At 36.6% G+C, this 19,759-nt stretch overlaps 1 protein-coding gene across 2 annotated transcripts; it reads right to left on the bottom strand.

The window, feature by feature from the left end:
- Positions 1–4,337: 4,337 nt before the first annotated feature.
- On the bottom strand, positions 4,338–8,066 carry LOC130996665 (uncharacterized). Of its 2 annotated transcripts, XM_057921963.1 has the most exons (5): positions 6,439–8,066; positions 6,239–6,368; positions 5,847–6,158; positions 5,671–5,778; positions 4,338–4,911 (listed from the first exon to the last, which is right to left on the bottom strand). In XM_057921963.1, exons 3-5 carry the CDS (start codon positions 5,928–5,930, stop codon positions 4,471–4,473), a joined length of 633 nt encoding a protein of 210 aa, XP_057777946.1. In that variant the 5' UTR covers positions 5,931–6,158; positions 6,239–6,368; positions 6,439–8,066; the 3' UTR covers positions 4,338–4,470. The 2 variants fall into 2 exon arrangements, with proteins under 2 accessions (XP_057777946.1, XP_057777947.1); XM_057921964.1 differs by lacking the exon at positions 6,439–8,066 and having other exon boundaries at positions 6,239–6,373.
- Positions 8,067–19,759: the final 11,693 nt, after the last annotated feature.

Raw genomic sequence — 19,759 nt, 5'->3', positions numbered from 1 at the left:
CCATGGATAGTTTCGTGGGTAGCAACCACTATCCATTTAGTTCGTGGGTATGGGTATGGATAGTCACTATCCGTACCCGTCGTACCCGATTGCCATCCCTAGTTGGGAGTCAGCGCTCCACGTCCACAAAATATTAATGCACATTTCGACGCCTTTACGAACATGGGAAAGAAAAAGAGTTGCAAATTCCTCTCGGCATTATGGATGTGTGTCAATTGGATGTTGTGGAAGTATCGTAATGATAGCAGGTTTGACGGCAAGACATGGGAAATTCAAAGCTTCGTCCGGGAGGTTAAGGCCAGATTCTGGAGCTGGAACAAGGCGTTTTGCTTAAGTGAGAATGATTTGAGTTTTGTTACTTGGATGACCGGCAGCTTGCTCTGCTAATTTCATTGTTGACTGTTTTTTAGGCACTGCTGGTGCCATTGTTTCTTTATAATATTTCTTTTTTCTGATAAAAAAAAAAAAGAATTAAGTTGATAATGAGTTGCCTAATTTGACCGATTTGAATATGTTAAAGCATTAAATTTCTTGTGCGAGATTGATGTAATATCTTACTATGTTGTTTCAGTAGCTTGATATTCTTCTTTGTATACGAGATTATGTATATTTAGATAATTATTCCCTTCCTCCCACCAATTTAGTCCCCTTTCACTTTTTACACATAATAAGAAATTGCATTTTATTTTTTTTAAAAAGACTAGTTATTTATATATATATATATTATATACCTTTATTTATTATTTTCACATTTAAGTAAAACATTAAATAAGGTCAATTTAATAAAACAATATTTTTATATAATATTAATTAAAAAATTGAACTATCTTTTTGGGCCGGACATTCCAAAATAAAATACGGAACTAATTTAATAGGATGGTAGGAGTATATTAGAATTGAGTCCATTATTCCTTAAAAGGAATTATATAAATGCTTAGGAGGGAAGATGGTTATCCATATACGATCACCTACCCACCGTGGGTATGCTACCATGATATGACAATTGTAATTATAGTAAGATAATTTTAATTAGAGTAAGATTTATTAATTCTCTTTCCTAATTAAAATTGTCACATCAGTGGTGGGCACGTTATGCTTGCCCACGGTGGATAGGTGATCGGTTCTGTCCAGCCTATCAGATACGATCACCTACCCACCGTGGACATGTATAACAAGATTGTAATTATACGATCACCTATCCACTTTGGGCATGTATAACATGCCCACCATAATGTGGCAATTGTAATTATACAATCACCTATATACTGAAAACAAGATTATGAAACCGGTATGAGCACTTAAGTCTTGAACAAACTATAAGTTAATTTTGTAACTGAGATTGATTGGGCAACGCTTCAGAAGCCGAAATACGAGCAGAAGAAATGTTGTTTAACATGTGGATTTGTTAAATTGAAGAGTGCATTTTTCTTTGGTTTTGGGCATATGTTCCAATTGAAGTATTAATTAGACATGCATTTTAGCGGTCAATGCTTTTATACACGTGAAATAAATTGCGGAGGGCTTTTTAATGACATGAACATAATTAAGGAGCGCGTAAACTACAATCCTCATGTACCCTACCAAATTAATTCGAAAACAAACGTGGAGACCATATCCGAATCAATTATGAAGTGGGCTTAGAATGTTAAATGGAGGTGGAGGCCCATTTAAGTTGCTGCTATTTCACGCCGTACAAACGCGGAAATCATATCCAATATTTATTTTTCACGTGTAGATGGTATTCGGATACCGGTGGAAGAGCATCTACAAGACTACACGTTGGGGCAGTAAACAAACTAAATTGTTTATAATTTATCCCGAATTCGATTTTAAAAAAAAAATATTCAAAATTCGTTCGTCTACTAAATAAGCTGAACTCGAGCTCGATAAAATTATCAAGACGAACTTAAACTTGCATATATTCAACTCTTAAACTTGCGAACATGTTCAGCTCGAACCTTAACGAGCCTATTCACGAGTCTATTTGCGAATATGTTCGTGAATAGGCTTGTGAATGTATTCGTAAATATGGCAAATTATCTATGAGATAAATTTAATTATAAGTTATGATGTGGACAATAATATGCATCTCTTGAAGATCAAAGGATTAAAATAGATTCAATTCAATTCCGCCGATAACAGCACTGTTAGGTAGAGAACAGTCCTAATTTTGCAGAATTTTGCGTTATCTTTAAGGAGTTAACATCTAATAAAGTTGGAGATCAATTAATTTAAAGATAAGGACTAACTCGAAAAGTTCTAATTCTGCACAATTATAGACAAATTAAAGTCTTATTCCTATTAGGATTCTCCATGTCAATAGCCTAGAAATACGTGTAAAATTTCATTGTAGTGATACCACACGCTACGCTAAAACTTGCGTGCGGGTGGCCGCATACCATGCTGTCACCCGCCAACTAAACATCTATATATATATTTATATATAGTATGAGAAAATAAGCATAATAACATGGCGGTGCAGTAGTAATGGGATCTTAGTGCCCCACTTCCTTAAGGTCTCAAGTTCTCGAAACCCTTATCCCCCTATTTTTGCGACTTTTTTCTTTTTTCTTTTTTTTTCTTTTACACTTTTTGGATTTTATTTTTGTGGTTTTGTTCCTTTTTTTATAAGTTTTTTTTTCCTTTTCCTATTTTCTTTTTTTTATTATTTTTATTTTATTTTTTGCATTTTTTATATATTTTCTTTTTTTTTTCTTTTCAATATATTTTTTTTATTGTTTTCTATTGCGTTTTTTAAATTTTACTGTTTTTCTTTTACATTATTTTATATATTTTGGTTTTTTTATCCTTTCAATATTTTCTTTATTTTTTGTTTATTTTTTTTATTATTGTTTTTCTTTTGCCTTTTTTATATATTTTTGTGAAAAATATTACATTTCTCCAGAACAATAATTACTTTTTGTTACAACAATAATTACTTAAGGAAAATAACTAAAAGTATAAGTTCTCGTGAATAAAAATAGCAATTAGCGTAAACAAATGTTTCAAAATTATTACATTTGTTTATGATAATTGTTACTTTTATTTATTAGAACTTGTACTTTTAACTATTTGGTTAAGTAATTATTATAGTAAGAAAAAGTAATTATTGATATGAATAAAAGTAGTGATTATTTTTACTCATTAGAACTTATATTTTTAGTTATTTAGTCAAGTAAAAATTGTCCTAAGAAACAATAACCATTGATATGAAGAAAAGTAATGTTTTAACAATATTACATTTCTTCACAATAATATTTATTTTCATTTATATGAACTTGTACTTTTAGTTATTTTCTCAAGTAATTATTTTTGTCAGTAAAAGTAATTATTGATGTGAAGAAAAATAATGGTATTTTCACTCGCTAGAACTTTTATTCTTAGCTATTTGGTCAAGTAATTATTGTCGTAATAAAAAGTAATTATTGTTATTATGAAATGTAATGTTTCCAAATTATTATATTTGTTCACAATAATTATTACTACTTTTATTCATGAGAATTTGTACTTTTAGTTATTTAATCAAATAATTATTATTGTAAGAAAAAGTAATTATTGATATGTATAAAAGTAATGTTATGTTTACTCGTTAGAACTTGTAATTTTGTTATTTGGTCAAGTAATCATTGTCGTAAGGAAAAATAACTATTGATATGATGTAATATAATGTTTCTAAATTATTATATTTGTTCATGATAATTGTTACTTTTATTTATGAGAATTTGTACTTTTAGTTATTTGTTCAAATAAATATTTTTGTAAGTAAAAGTAGTTATTGATGTGAATAAAAGTAATGCTATTTTCACTCGTTAATACTTTTATTCTTAACTATTTGGTCAAGTAATTATTGTCGTAACAAAAAGTAATTATTGTTACACTAAATGTAATATTTATAAATTATTACATTTGTTCACTATAATTATTACTTTTATTCATGAGAATTTATTCCGATTCCGTCGCTAAAAATGAAAATTCCGTCACTAATCACGGCTAACGACAGAATAACGACAGATTTTTTCCGAATCTAGAATCGTGGTCGCTAGAAAAAATAGCGACGAAAATGCATTCTGTCGCAAAAATAGCGACGGACTAGCGGCAGAAATTTCTGTCGCTAAAACAGTTGTTGCCATTTGGTTGTTTATTTATAACTACGGATTAGCGATCGAAAATTCCGTCGCTAGTAGCGACAGAATAGATTCTGTCGGTAATTTTGTTTGAACATACTATCGCTATTCCGTCGCTAAAAACAACAGATTTTGCAATATATTTTTTTAATATTATTTATATAAAAATATTTAACCTATTAACACATTATTAATGCAACTTATTCATCAAAATATAAATAACAAAAAGTCTTATATCACATTAATTCATAGAAATCCAACATAACAAGCTCAATCTCCAACATAACTAAAAGTTAAAATCAAAGTGTTCAAAATAGTTCCAAACCAACATATAAAGATAAAAGGATCAAGAGGAAGATGATGAGCCTCCTCTACCACTATATAGCTTCGATAGAGCTTGCTCAAACGCCTCCTGCTGAGCTCGTAGCTGAGCCTGAATCTGTGCCTGAAACTGTGCCTGCATCTGTGCTTGTGCCTCGTCTCGTGCCCTCAGCTCTGCTCGCAACTTTTCCTCGCTTTGATGACGCTCCTGTCTCTCTAACTCTAACAGTTCCTGCACCTCCACCAACTTCTGCTGAGCAGTGGAATCGAGCTGGGAGGTCGCTGCAGAATCAGCACTCGATGAACCACTAATATAGCAATGCGCAAGAGAGCCAGCACCAAACAATCTCTTCTTCTTCGAGGGCTGGATAAGACTTTTGAAGATCTCATTCCTATCCACCTCTGGCACCTCATCTGCGCCGGGAACAGGCTGGCTCAATGTCTCAATACGCTCATTCACCTTCATCTACAATATAATTCAATATTAAACAAGTTAATTAAAACTAGTTATGATTAACAACACAAAACTATTTATAAGACATGAGAAATAAAGCTATATTAGCATTTCATTTAAGAAATTTACTGCCTACATGCATTTTGAGTAGTTAAAAGTAGTTATAAAACTCATGCATTTTTCCATGAATGCATTTTTCAGCTTGGTGGAAAACTCAAGCAATACATGATCAAATTCAAGGATTTCTGTAGTTGATCTTTTAATAGAAATACAAACATACACATTGTATTCATGGAACAATGTTTAGCAAAAGTTAACAAGTCATTGCCAAATTAGTTAAATTACCTAAAGGCTAAAGCTATCTTATCTCCGTGGAACATCAAAGAATCAATCTCTCAAAACTGAAAGCAAGCAATGACACTAATATAGCTCAAGTCTACATGCCTCTGCGACAGAAATTAATCCATTTTGCACAAATTAAATCCAACAATAGCCAATAAAATAGAGATAACAAGAGCTCCCTAACTAAACAAATGAAAAAGAAGTAAACCCATAACATCACAACCTACATACTTTTTTGGGGAGGGCATAGGTTCACAACAAGCAATACTTGGCAAATTATAAGGATAATCAAATTTACTGCCTACATCCATCATCAAGTAAAGATATGTTTCCATTATTCCATATGCTATATTAACATTTCATTTAAGAAATTTACTGCCTTGCCTACATGCATTTTGAGTAGTTAAAAGTAGTTATAAAAATACTTACTGCAATAGCACGAAACTTCCCATCTGTGTAATCACCAGATTTTGTGACGTGAAACCTTTCGAACACATCGAGCTGGACCTCTTCTACGGTGACTCCTTTCTCTTTTGCCTATGAATTTAGACACATAAAGTTAAAAATTTAATTAAGTGAAGTTTATTAAACTAAAAAGTAATTACCATTTCCATGGCGTAATCCAAAGCACATCTTGAGCCACCTCTATGCTTTATGATCCCTGTTCCAACTCCATCTGGTTCAGACATCCTATTCCTTCTATTCCTTCGCGCCTTTTCTGCTTATTCTTTCACATCATCCCGACCCCAATACTCTTTCCAACTTGCCCAATCTCTTCCAGGAATGAATGGAGGTGGATGCTCGTTGTTTCGGCACCTCTTGATCTTATGAATAAGATCTTTATATCTATCTCTTGCCCTCGTGTACCAATGTTTGTACACAACATCTTCACTCAATCCTATCCAGTAGAAGAATTTCTACAAAAAAAATCATCATTTAAACATCATTAGTTTTCAAACATCATTTAAACATCATTAGTTTCATATTCATTTTTTACCTTAAAGTCTTTGAAATACTCTTTCTTCTGTTCATCCGACACTAATTTCCAACAGAAGCCATGATGATTCATTACTCGCTGGAATGACTCAGTAATCACATGAGAGACATCATGTGAGGGACATAATATCCTACAATTGACATTATGATGGTTAATATGTTGAAATACATGTAAAAATTTAAATACAATAGATAACATACCCCCTGACGATCGTCAGCTCCTTCATCCCAGCCCTAGATAGTGATGCCTCGCTACTTGAGCCAGCCTCTCCTCCACCTAATGATAAATTTCCCACCGATGCGCTAATGCCACCACCCTCTGATGATGATGAATGTAGAGGCTCAGTCCTCCGACTAACTGCAGCTCCACTTCGTCCTCTATTAGCCATCTAAAAGTAAATATAGAAATGCATAAGTAAATACATTGTATAAAAAATTTAAATTGATAAAATTAAACTTATAAAACAAAATTTAAATTGCCACATTCTAATTTAAATGTAAATAATTCTGACCCTAATCAGCATCGTCCTAATCCGAATCACTTGAATTATCATTAATTATCTTCTTGCTCGGACAACTCATCATCTTCAGCTAATTCATCATCATCATCATCATCTTCTTCCTCTTCTATGTCAATCAAAGTACCATCAGGATGGACTAATGTTGCGTCATCATCCATAATTGGATTTGTAATTGAAGGCAACTCATCCTCTTGAAATGGTGGAGGTACTATTAAGCTAGATGATTGATCTGAGACTTCCACATTAGATCTAGCTTTAATTTTGCAAAGTTCCCACTAGTCATTAGTAGACTGTTTTAAACTCGGATATGGACAATAATACACTTGGATAGCTTGGTGGGCTAAGACAAACGGTTCATACTTGTTGTACCTTCGCGTATGGTTTATAGAAACTGACTTATAGTCAGGATGCACTGATGTCCCCGATCGTAATGGATCAAACCACTCACATTTAAACATTGTTATGGTCTTAATTGGTAGCCCATGATATTCTAACTCACAAACATCCAATAATCGACCATAAAAATCGAGTTCATTCTTGTTGTATGTACCATAAGTCTCACCCTTAATGCATACTCCACTATTCATTGTTGCTCTTTGTGTCCCACGTTCCAAAGTGTGAAATTTATATCCATTCACATAATATCCTGGATACGTCTTAATTAGTGGTGAAGGCCCTTTTGCAATATCCAATATAAATGGATTCACGACGTTGCTAGTAGGATTTTTGACCTATATCATAATTATCAAATCATCATCAATAATATCTAATATATTAAATATTAAATATTGCGTATAATTCATGAGATAAACACTCACATATGCACCAAACCAACGCGCAAAGTCTCTTTCGATCTCCTTTTGAATATTAGTGCTTGAGATCAGCGGATTTGATCTTTGCAAATCATCGATAAACAAACTTCAAATGACACAAGTTATTGTATTAGTATTTTAACTACTAAATATTTTTTTTTCAACAAGTAGTGATATACATACTCCAAATACGTGTCTGCAACTTCAATGCAATTGAGCAACACATATAAATGAGCAGCATCATACTCCTTGCTATCGAGATATCTCTTCGACATCTTTCCAAAAGGTCGTCCAGCTTGCTTGAAGATTGAAAGCATATCTAGATAGTCATCATACTTACTCTCTCCTCGACCATCATAATTGCGAGGCACACTTCTAAACTTTGTTCTTACGTGATCTTCAAAATAATGAGAGCAGAATGTCGATGCCTCTTCCACTAAGTACGCATTGCATATAGAGCCCTCAACTTTGGCTTTATTTCTTACGTTGCTTTTCAACTTACGCAAGTATCTATCAACGAAAAATAAAGAAAATGATTATATATATATATATATATATATATATATATAGAATCAAGAGGTTAACTGCGAATTGCACCTTTCAAATGGATACATCCATCTGTATTGAACGGGGCCTGTGATGCGAGCTTCATAAGCTAAATGGACAGGTAGATGCTCCATCGAGTCGAAAAAACTAGGAGGAAAGATGCGCTCGAGCTTGCATAAGATGATTGGAATATTTTCTTGAAGTCTCCACATATCCTCGAGTTTGATGTTTCGAGAAGTCAAATCTTTGAAGAACAAACTCAGCTCAGTTACTGCTTTCCAAACATTAGGTGGAAGAAGTTCACGAAATGCAATCGGTAGAATACGTTGCATGAGTACATGACAATCGTGACTCTTCATCCCAAACATTTTTAATTTTCTCAAGTCGACACATCTGCCCATATTTGAGACATAGCCGTCAGGAAATCTTAAGCCCTTTAGCCATTCACACAAGACTTTCTTCTCACGGTTGTCAAGTGTGTAAGAAGCCTTAGGGTATTTTCCTGTTGACTCATTCATCTTCAACTATGGTCTAAAGCAATATAAGTTCAACTCTTCTCTAGATTTGCACGTATCTTTTGTCTTTCCTTGAACATTCATCACAGTATTAAACATATTATCAAACACATTCTTCTCTATGTGCATGACATCTAAATTATGTCGAATCAAAAGAGAGCTCCAATAAGGTAAATCCCAGAATATACTCCTCTTCTTCCATCCAATGCCAAATTGTGTGGATATTCTGGTATTTATTTCATCACTACCCATCTCAGTCTCTTTCACTAGTCTCATGATCTCTATTTGAGTCAATAATTCTTCTCCAGATCTCACTTCTGGTGGATCTACAGTTATCATTGTATTCTTTCTAAATCCTCTTTTATCCCTTCGAAATTGGTGATTATGAGGTAAAAAATTTCGATGGTTGTCAAACCACGACTGCTTACCACTTTTTACTAAAGTGAAAGCATCAGTACGCTCCATGCAATGCGGACAAGCTAACCTTCCAGCTGTACTCCACCCAGACAACATAGAGTAAGCAGGGAAGTCACTGATTGTCCAAAGCAATGCAGCACGCATCTGAAAATTCTGCTTTAAAGATACATCATAAGTAAGAGCTCCCACATCCCACAACTCTATCAACTCTGAAATCAATGGTTGCAAAAACACATCAATCTTCTCCTTCGGACTATGTGGCCCGGGCACTAGAATCGTCAAAAACATATATTGCTCATTCATACACATCCAAGGAGGAAGATTATGATGAGTAACTATAACGGGCCATGACGAATATTGTTGCCCTGATTGACCAAAAGGCTAAAAACCGTCAGTTGAGAGACCCAATCTAACATTACGAATTTCAGATGCAAACAAAGGAAACTTCATATCTAAATTTTTCCACGCGGGTGAATCCGCTGGATGGCGCATGATACCATCATCAGCCGACGATGCATGCCAACGCATATTTTCTGCTGTAGCCTTAATTGGTAGTTGATTATTCCTTAATTTAAGGCAGGTATATTCCCAACCTCTTCTTCTATTCATGTTCATGGTATCTCTTTTCTAAAAGATCAAGCACATAAATAATTATGATCTCTTTCTTATCTAGTAAAACACAGACACCACCAGGGGGAAAGAAAACATAAGAGTATTTGCTTAAATGTTAAGTCAGTTACTCATGCATATTAAGGGACACGACATATCAAGTTTTCAAACCTTACCATTGAGAGATAGCATTTTATCTTAACTTCTTGTTCGACACACCATAGTTCTTTTTTTGGGTGAAAGAACAAATAGTTTTAAAGATCGTGCGACCGTGGACTTAAACATGAAACCTTTACCTCATTCATTAACCACTATACCACTAGATCAACATATGCACACAACACACCATAGTTCTTACTATCAGAAATGGTGATACCACAAAATTATGTTTATTTGTATTGCTCATCATGAAAAATGGCCATTTGCAAACTTGAAACAAGAAAACAAGAACAAGAACAGTCAATGCTAGCCGGACTAGATATATTATTCAAACTAGTGCATCAGGAGATGGGGAATCATTTCCACTTTTCATTCACTACCAATGTAAAACGATAAACAGTTTGTGTTAAAACATGCCTACCTAATTTCACAAGTATCTCGTGTGCTTATTTGAGATATGGTCTCCAAATATCAAAATTATCAGCATTAGCTCTATATGAGATATGGTCTCCAAATATCAAAATTATCAGCATTAGCTCGCAGCTTATTTGAGGTATAAACTGCAAAAAGGGGATAATGCTTACAAGCAACCAAAAAAAACTAGCTTAGCTCCTCTGTAAAATTCTTCACTCCTTTATTAGAACACTGGTCTCCAATTCCTAGGAAAACACAGCAACCAAAAAAAAAACATGTCATCATCCACCAACACAAAAATTACATGAGTCATGAAAAGATTCAAGTGAGAGCAGAAGTGAATTTACCTCTAAACTTTCTGAAGCAGATGGAAGAAGAACTTCAGCCAATACTTCCACTTCTGGACCTACTTCGAAATGGATTACAACCTTGCAGATTGGGGATTCGAGTTCAGCCCGGATTTCTCGAAGAGGTCGGCGCCGTCGATGAAAGCAATCGGTGGAAGGTTAGCTTGTCGAAAAAGCAATCTAAGGCTTGGGGGGAAGAGGAGCTCGAGCCTCAGGCGGATCGGAGGCTGATGGGTGGCGGAGTCTTGACTGGCGGCGGAGAAATGAAATAGAACGTTAGATTTGATTAGGGTTGTTGCCGCGGAATGAAAAACAAAAGAGGATTCAATTTTGTAAAGTTTAACGACAGAATTAATTTCCGTAGCTAAAATAAGATTATATAAATAAAAAAATACTCTTCATTTTTAACGACAGAATATTTCTGTAGTTAAATTTACATTATAAAAATAAATAATATTCATTATTATTAACGACAGAATACTTCCGTAGTTAAATTTACATTATTTAAATAATTAATAATATTTATTTTTAGTGACGGAATTATTCTGTCGTTAATATATAAATATTTAAATAATTAATTATTCCTTACTTTTAACTACGGAATAATTCTGTAGTAAACTCTTACGACGGTTATTCCGTCGCTAATTCCGTCGTTAAAAAATTTCCGTAGTAAATTCGACGTAAATTCTGTTGTTAATTGGTGAGAATGTGTGTCGTCGTTATTCTGTCGTTAATCCGTAGTAATTTTGAGACAGAATCGTTTTCCGTCACTAATTCCGTCGCAGTTTGACTGTTTTGTTGTAGTGCTTATATTAACATAAGTATACATTTGTGCGAATAAATATACTTTATGCTAATTAAAAGTAAATATTTCTATTAGGGTTCATGATTTAGTGTTCAGGGTTTTAGGGTTTAGGATTTAGGATGTATAAAGTATAATACTTTATATTGAATGAAAATAAATACTTATATTAACATAATTATTTTTTCATTATAATAATAATTATTTTGAATAACGTATAAATAAATACTAGGATAAAGAAAAAAAATCAAATAATTATTCAAGTAATCATTGTCGTAAGGAAAAGTAACTATTAATATGATGTAATGTATTATTTCTAAATTATTACATTTATTCACAATAATGGTTACTTTTATCTATGAGAATTTGTAATTTTAGTTATTTGCTCAAGTAATTATTTTTGTAAACAAAAATAATTATTGATGTGAAGAAAAGTAACCTTATTTTCACTCGCTAGGACATTTATTCTTAGCTATTTGGTCAAGTAATTATTGTCGTAATAAAAAATAATTATTGTTACAACGAAAAAATTAAACAACAAAATAGAAGAAAACGAAGGAGCTAACAAAAAGAAAAGAAAAACAAGAACGAAAAAGATAAAAAAGTTGAAACAAGAAAAAAAAAACCAAGAAAATTAGCTATTTGGTCACGTAATTATTGTCGTAATAAAAATAATTATTGTTACAACAAAAAAATTAAACAGAAAAATAGAAGAAAATAAAGGAGCTAACAAAAAGAAAAATAAAGAAAACGAAAAAGATAAAAAAAAAAAGTTGAAACAAGAAAAAAAACTAAAAAATTAAAATAGGATTTTATTAAAAAGAAAAGAGAAAAACAGCAGAACCTAAACCCTTGAAAGCACAGGAAAGCAGACTAAGGGCCGAGCCTCGTTAAAACCTCAGAATGAGGAAAAAGAGTACTCGTCTAGGAAGAAAAAAGTGTTGGAAACGGAGATGGGGGAATCTCAGAAGCTCCGGCCGAACCATTGCTCCTAGATAAACCCGGCTTCCCGACACAAGGAAAGAACGAGGAGAAAAGAAAACGCAAGAAAGAAAACATAAAACCGAACAGGCAACGCCAATGGCAATCATAGAAGGAACCTCGGCCGGTAAGACGCCGTCGCTGAGGTCCGCCTCCAGCCAACGATCAACGAAGGGAGAGAGGCCAAGCAGCCGGTGAGACGCCGTCGCTGAATGATCTTCCTTCCCAAAACTAAAGCCGTTTCCAGCCGCATCACTAAGGAGCATGCTGCCGAGAAGATTTCTAACAAGCAAACTGTCGAGAAACTCAACGTGGAAATCCGCCGAAAGAGACGACACTCCGGCAGTCCAGAGATGGAAACGAAGATGACATAAATAACGCTCAACAAAGAGCAGAGCCCAGCACTTCAACGACCAAAGCATGCTGACTCCAAGATCTCGAAACCGATAAGTGAACACTCTTACCTCCGAGCTGCCAATAGGACCCGACCGTTCGAACTCCAGCTTTGAGCGCACCCAAAGACTGAAAAAGGATTGGAACGACTCCCCAAACCATCTCCCCATCAGCCACTCCCAAGAGCACCCAACCCAAGTAGGAACAAGCGTCACCTCAAGCTGTCGCGCCGAGCTCTAACACACACTAACCCCGGATGGTTCGCACATGGTTATGCGTAGACATATCTCTTGCAACCGCAAGTTTAATATCATCAATGGCTGACGGCCACCAACCTTCAACACGATCATTGTTAGCCATGATATCCGCTGACTGATTACCTTCCCTATAGATATGAGTAACAATCAAATGGAACTTCTGTAGAAGATGAAGAGAATTTTTCCAGGAAGCAATGAAACGCCAAGGAACATCCAAGGATCTATACTCCAAAAGACGGACCACATACATGGAGTCCGACTCAATCCATAAGTAGAGCCAATTCCTATCATGGGCCAAATTTATAGCAGTGATGACTACTAAAAGTTCAGCTTCAAAAGAAAAACCTATCCCCCCTTTAATGTGAAAGCAACCACGAACAACCGCATGGTGGTCCCTGAAAACCCCGCCCGCAGCAATGATCCCCGGCGCTCCAATAGCAGAGCCGTCAGTGTTGACTTTCATCCAGGGAGAAGTAGGAGGCCACCAGTGGATCTCAACCATACGTGGCGGAGGAGCCGACCGACTGCCAACACCACTAGCCCTAGTGATCAAGTAATCCGGCCAAGTGTTATTAATGGTGCCAAGGCTTTTGAAATTGGAATCCAGCTCTTTGAAGAAAGATTTGACGAAAGCCAAAATCCGGCGAGAGTCAAAATGAACATCATAAAAAACCATGGAGTTGCGACACTCCCAAATCTTCCATATAATAGAGATCACACCAGCTTTCCAGAACGAAAGAATTTGTGAGCTAAACTTTGTCGCCCAAGCCAGCACCAGAAACGAGTGAATATCCAAACAATCCCCGAGCGAGGCTTTGTCAAACCAAGAGAGAAAATCCTGCCAGATGGGTTTCACCTTCGAGCAATTCCAAAGAACATGAGAAATAGATTCCTCGCTCTCCAAGCAAAGAGTGCAGCCATTAGGGCCGACCAAGCCCTGCCCTATAATGCACGAATTCTCCAAAAAATAGCACATTACAGTATCGGATACTCACAGGGGGCGGGTGCGGGTGCGATTCGCGTGGGATTCGCACGGGATTCTCCACGTGGCGAATCCCCCCATTAAATTTAAAAAAAAAATTTGGATACGCGAATCCGGTGCGTCAAATTCGCAAATCCGGTGTGAATAGGGTGCACTGGGGGTTAATTTGAAAAACTTCAATTTTTGGGGGCTATTTTGCAATTTTTCATTTTTTTTCAAATTCTCAATTTTTTGCCCTACTCTCTCACGCTCTCTCAGAATTCTCACTCTCGCACTCTCAGTCTCTCGCTCTCTCACCCATCTCCGGCGACCGCTACCGCCATCGCCTCATCCGGCGACCGCCACCAGCCGCTGCCCAACACCGCTGCCACGCCTCTCATCCCTCTCTCTATCGGCAGACGGCTCGGCAGATAGAAGCGCCGCCCCACGACGATAGCAGCGGCGCCCGGTCGTCTCCGGCAGAGCGATCAGCACCCCCCCCACCTCACCACTCCCTCGGACCCTCGCTCTCTTGGTTTGTCAGCCGGGCAGCATCGGCAAGAAGCAGGTGCTGCCAGCCAATTTTACACAACTTCGTTACTTCTCTCAGGTAATGTCTGCTCTTCCATGCTTGTACAGTTGCACTTATTTCTGTGTTGTTTGATTTCTTTGGAATTGGATTCGAGTATTATTCCCAGTAAGTCTTCCTTGCTAGCTTCCCCTGCTTCCATTGCTCTGCTTCTTGTGTTGATTATGTCGAGCATGGACGTTTGCACTTCCTTCATGATCGTTTTCACTCTCCTGTTCACTTTTGTTGGCAAAAATCTGCTCAAAGAGTGGAACAAAACGTAAGAAATTAAATAATCAATAAATAAATACATAAACATGATTTAATTTCTCTCAGGTATTGTCTGCTGTTCATTTGTGAAATGGATTCTTCAAGTTTTGTTCATGCTGATGGTGATACAAATGAAAATGATAATGAGAAGGAGAGTTCTAGCTGTTGGCCTTTGTGGAAATATGTAGAGAAGCAATCGAAAATTGGTAAAGGGGGTGGAAATACAAAATTTAAATGTATGTATTGCAAAAATGTGTATACTGGGTCTTACTCAAGATTGAGGAATCATTTGTTGAAAAATTCTAGTATGGGAATTGCCATATGCCATAAAGCTACTGTTGCCAATGTACTTGAGATGTCAAAAATGGAAGAACAAGCTTCTAGCAAAAGAGATGCAGTTAAAATTAAAGATATACCTTTGCCTCGCTCAGTTTGTGATAGTGTTGGGTCTTTTTCTATAACAATGACTGAAGTAGAGCCCTCCTCATTTAAGTTAGAAGGTTATGATCCTTTGAAAAAGAGGAAGATTGTTGATGGTCCTCTAGGAAAAGCTTTCAATGCACAAGCTCGTGAGATATTAGATGGTGAGATTGCAAGGATGTTCTACTCAGCTGGGCTTCCTTTTAACCTCGCTAAAAATCCACACTTTATTAAGTCTTACAGTTTGGCTGCCAATAGTAATGTTGCAGGTTATAACCCTCCAGGTTACAATGCACTAAGAACCAAGTTATTGAAAAATGAGAGGTCACATCTTCAAACTTTGCTTGAAGCTACTAAAAGCACATGGAAGTCGAAGGGAGTAACCATAGTATGTGATGGTTGGACAGACCCTCAAAGAAAGCCTCTAATCAATTTTATGGCCATAAATGAAGGTGGACCAATGTTTATTCGCTCGGTAAACTGTCAAGGTGAGTATAAAGATAAATTTTTTATCGCTACTTTGATCAAGGATGTCATAACAGAGGTTGGTGTACCTAATGTTGTCCAAGTTATAACAGATAACGCCCCCGTTTGTAAAGCTGCTGGAATGTTAGTTGAACAAGCATATCCTAGTGTATTTTGGACTCCTTGTGTTGTGCATACACTTAATCTTGCTTTAAAGAATATTTGTGCTGCAAAAAATACCGAGTCAAATGAAATCACATATGCGGAATGTCGTTGGATAAGTGAGATTGCTGCTAGTGTTGTTATGATTAGGAACTTCATAATGAATCATTCCATGAGACTTGCCATGTTCACTGAGTTTTCTAAACTTAAATTGCTTGTGGTTGCTAAAACTCGATTTGCCTCGATGATTATCATGTTGAGAAGGTTTAGAGATGTGAAATGTCAATTGCAATCGATGGTGATAAGTGAACAATGGTCTATGTATCGTGAGGATAACATTGAGAAAGCTAGAATTGTGAAAGAAAAATTGTTAGATGATGGCTGGTGGGATTCAATAGATTATATTCTTCGTTTTACTGAGCCGATTTATTCGATGTTGAGAATTTGTGATACGGATAAACCTTGTCTGCACTTGGTTTATGGGATGTGGGATACCATGATAGTTAAAGTGAAACGAGTTATCTTTGAGCATGAGATGAAGAGTGACTTAGAGGAATCCAGCTTTTGGAATGTTGTATGCAACGTGTTAGAGGACAGGTGGAGTAAAAGCAACACTCAATTACATTGCTTGGCTCATTCCTTGAATCCAAGGTAATTCTATTATATATTTGATATTTTATATTTTGAACACAACTAATATTCTAATTTTTTACAGGTGCATTACAGAGGATTGGATAAAAGAGCATCTGTATCTTCAAACACCAAATCACGATGCAGATATTGTTAAAATGACAAAAAATTGTATCAAACGTCTTTTTCCTGATGCAGAAACACGAACAGCAGTAACACTAGAGTTTGCTAATTTTTTTGGATGCTTTGAAGAGTTTGGTGATGAAGATTCTACACGAGATAGATTGAAGTTGGATCCACTAAAATGGTGGGTAGCTTATGGTATAGGAGCCCCACATCTTCGACCTCTTGCTGTGAGATTACTTGGTCAAGTTTCTTCCTCATCATGCTGTGAAAGGAATTGGAGTACTTATTCATTCATCCACTCTACAAAAAGAAATCGGATTACTGTAGAACGTGCTGAGGATTTGGTCTATGTACATAGCAATCTCCGTTTGCTATCAAGAAGAGCTCCACAATATATGAAAGGTGAATCTCATATGTGGGATGTGGCAGGGGATGCATTTGATGCCATGGATGATACTGGAATTCTTAGAATTGCTAATCTATCTCTTGATGAACCTGAGTTGGAGTCTATATTATTTTGTGATGATGGAGAAGGAGAAGGACCAAGTAATTCTTAGAAGTGGAATGTTAATAGGTGAGTTAGTGTCTATATTATTTTATTGTATTTTGTTTTCAGTTAGTTTTTGCATTTTGTTGTTAGGTAATTCCTTTTATTTTGTGTTTGTTGTCAGCCTTGATGTAGCAGTGGACGAGGAGGATGAGGACGTGAAGGATGAGTTGTAGGGCGTGACGAATGATGTTTTTAACATGTATAGGAGATTCTAATTTTACTCTTTCATATTTGTCAGCCTTGATGTAACAATGCATAGGAGATTCTAATGTTACTCTTTCATTTTGGGAGGTTAAACTCGTTTTTGACTAATGGGATAACATAAGAACTTTTGTTTGATTTAATTGTATCTTTGAACTTTGAACTATTGTGATTTAGTTCTTTGAATGTTCCATGTTATATATATATATATATATATATATATATATATATATATATATAACACGGACGTATCCTTCACGAATCGCACCCTACCAATTTTGAAAAATTCGTATCCCCGCACTGGAATCGTATCGCTCCCGCACCCGCCCCCCCGCACCTATGCAACATAGGCCCTGCCTAATAAGAATATCCAGAGTGGGGAGACGCCCGTGTATAACACGCCAACAAAGAATAGATCGCCTAATAGGAATGAAAGGCTCCCAAATCCACTTTCCCCAATTCACCTCCGGGAAGCGATGACATTTTTTCGAAAAAGCAAGAGCAGCAGAAACATCCCCACTAACAGAATGTTTCCAGAATCTAACATCTTTACTTCCATTCATGGGAAGAAGTAAGATATCAACCACCACATCAGGGAAACGATTCACAAAAGCAGCAGAGAAATGCCAAATACCGTCATAAAAATAGTCCTGCACGGAAAAGTTAAGAAAATCATGCATGTAAGAAGGAATCTTCAGCCTATCAACAAGCTTATAACCAAGCCAGTCATCTTTCCAAAAGTAGGTGCAGTCACCACGATCAATGCAAGCATAAGAATCATCTACCAACTGATTCACTTCATCCTTCATTCCCAACCTGACAAAAGAATTAGCAATATTCTGCTTGGCATAGCTAAAACCAGTAAGATATCTAGAACGCAGGATTTTATGAGCCCAGTCCTCACCCTTTATCGTCTTCCAGGCAAGCTTCATTAAAAAGGACTGATTCATCAGGGCAAAAGAACGAATACCCAAGCCGCCTTCAGGCCGCGGAGAGCAAGTGCGCCCCCAACTAACAGAGCAGCTAGGGCGCTGATCAATATTACCAGTCCAAACAAAGTTTCTGCATTTTCTATCCAAGGAGTGAAGAAGCGACTTCGGCCACTTATAAACCATCATCGAATGCACAATCGAACTTTGAATAATCGATTTCACCAGACAAAGACGACCAGCCATAGAAAGCTGAATACCTTTCCACTTCGCAAATTTCTGCACAATCCTATCAACAATCTGCATAAAATAGGAGGCGCGAGGACGACCAACAAAGATAGGGACCGCCAGATAGGTCATTGGAAGACTATCCACCGAAAATCCTAGAGCTCGATGAATAACCCTTCTTCTATCAGTAGCGACGCAGCTAGAGAAGAAGAGATTGGACTTCTCTTGACTGCAGTGCTGCCCAGAAATAGACCCATAATACTGAAAAATCTCTTTAACTTTTTTAGCATTACGAACCGTTGCGCGGCAAAAGAGAATAATATCGTCAGCATAAAGCAGATGAGTGGGGAAGTTCGAAGTCCGAGAGAAGCTCATAGGAGTTAGATGGCGAGAATCCATGCAGCTGTTAATTAAACGGCTCAACACGTCTTCAGCAATCCCAAATAAGATGGAAGACAAAGGGTCTCCTTGCCGAACCCCACGGGAGCAAGCAAAGTAGCTAGTAAGACGACCATTGTAAAGAATGGAAAGTCTAGCAGAGCTGAAAATGATAGAAATCCAACGAATAAAGTTGTCATGATAGTCATTCGCTCTAAGCACCTGAAAAATGAAGCCCCAACGCAAAGTATCAAAGGTTTTTCTGATGTCAATCTTACACGCCATGTTGATGCCACGATTAGTGCGCTGCATACAATTGAAACCCTCCGAGCTAAGCATAATGCAGTCATGAATATTCCGTCCGTTGATAAAACCAAACTGATTGGGCGCAACATGAGAATTAGCCACAATACTAAGCCGCGAGGCCATAACCTTGGAGATAATCTTAAAGAAAAAGTTAGAAAGAACAATGGGGCGAAGATCCGCCACAGTGGAGACCACCTCTTTCTTCGGGATGAGAATCATCGTACTCGCATTACATCCACTGGGCAGGTAAGAGTGGCTAAAGAACCTCTGAACTGCAGTAATGATATCATCCTTAATAGTCGACCAACAGCTATGGAAGAACATGCCAGAGAAGCCGTCCGGACTTGGCGCACTATGAACATCCATACAAAAAATAGCAGCTGCAATCTCCCCCTCATCAGGAACGCGGATAAGCAGGTTATTCTGATCCTCAGAAATACTTGGTTGGATAAGAGCATCAATCTCTAATTGGCCAGCTAGCTCGCTCCCATCGTCAGTGAAAAGTTCAGAGAAGTGGCTAACAATATGCTGCTCAATAATCCCAGAATCATACAC

This window comes from Salvia miltiorrhiza, chromosome 8 (genome assembly GCF_028751815.1).
Source record: "Salvia miltiorrhiza cultivar Shanhuang (shh) chromosome 8, IMPLAD_Smil_shh, whole genome shotgun sequence".
Classification (NCBI taxonomy): Eukaryota; Viridiplantae; Streptophyta; class Magnoliopsida; order Lamiales; family Lamiaceae; genus Salvia; species Salvia miltiorrhiza.
Note: the sequence above shows the minus strand (reverse complement) of the source record. Positions and strands in the feature narration are given on the sequence as shown.

Coding starts and splice junctions, on each gene's coding strand:
- LOC130996665 (XM_057921963.1), bottom strand. CDS start 5,930: ATGTCTGAACCAGATGGAGTTGGAACAGGGATCATAAAGCATAGAGGT. Junction 5,779..5,846: donor TGGATTACGCCATGGAAATG/GTAATTACTTTT, acceptor CTAAATTCATAG/GCAAAAGAGAAAGGAGTCAC. Junction 4,912..5,670: donor GGAAGTTTCGTGCTATTGCA/GTAAGTATTTTT, acceptor ATTATATTGTAG/ATGAAGGTGAATGAGCGTAT.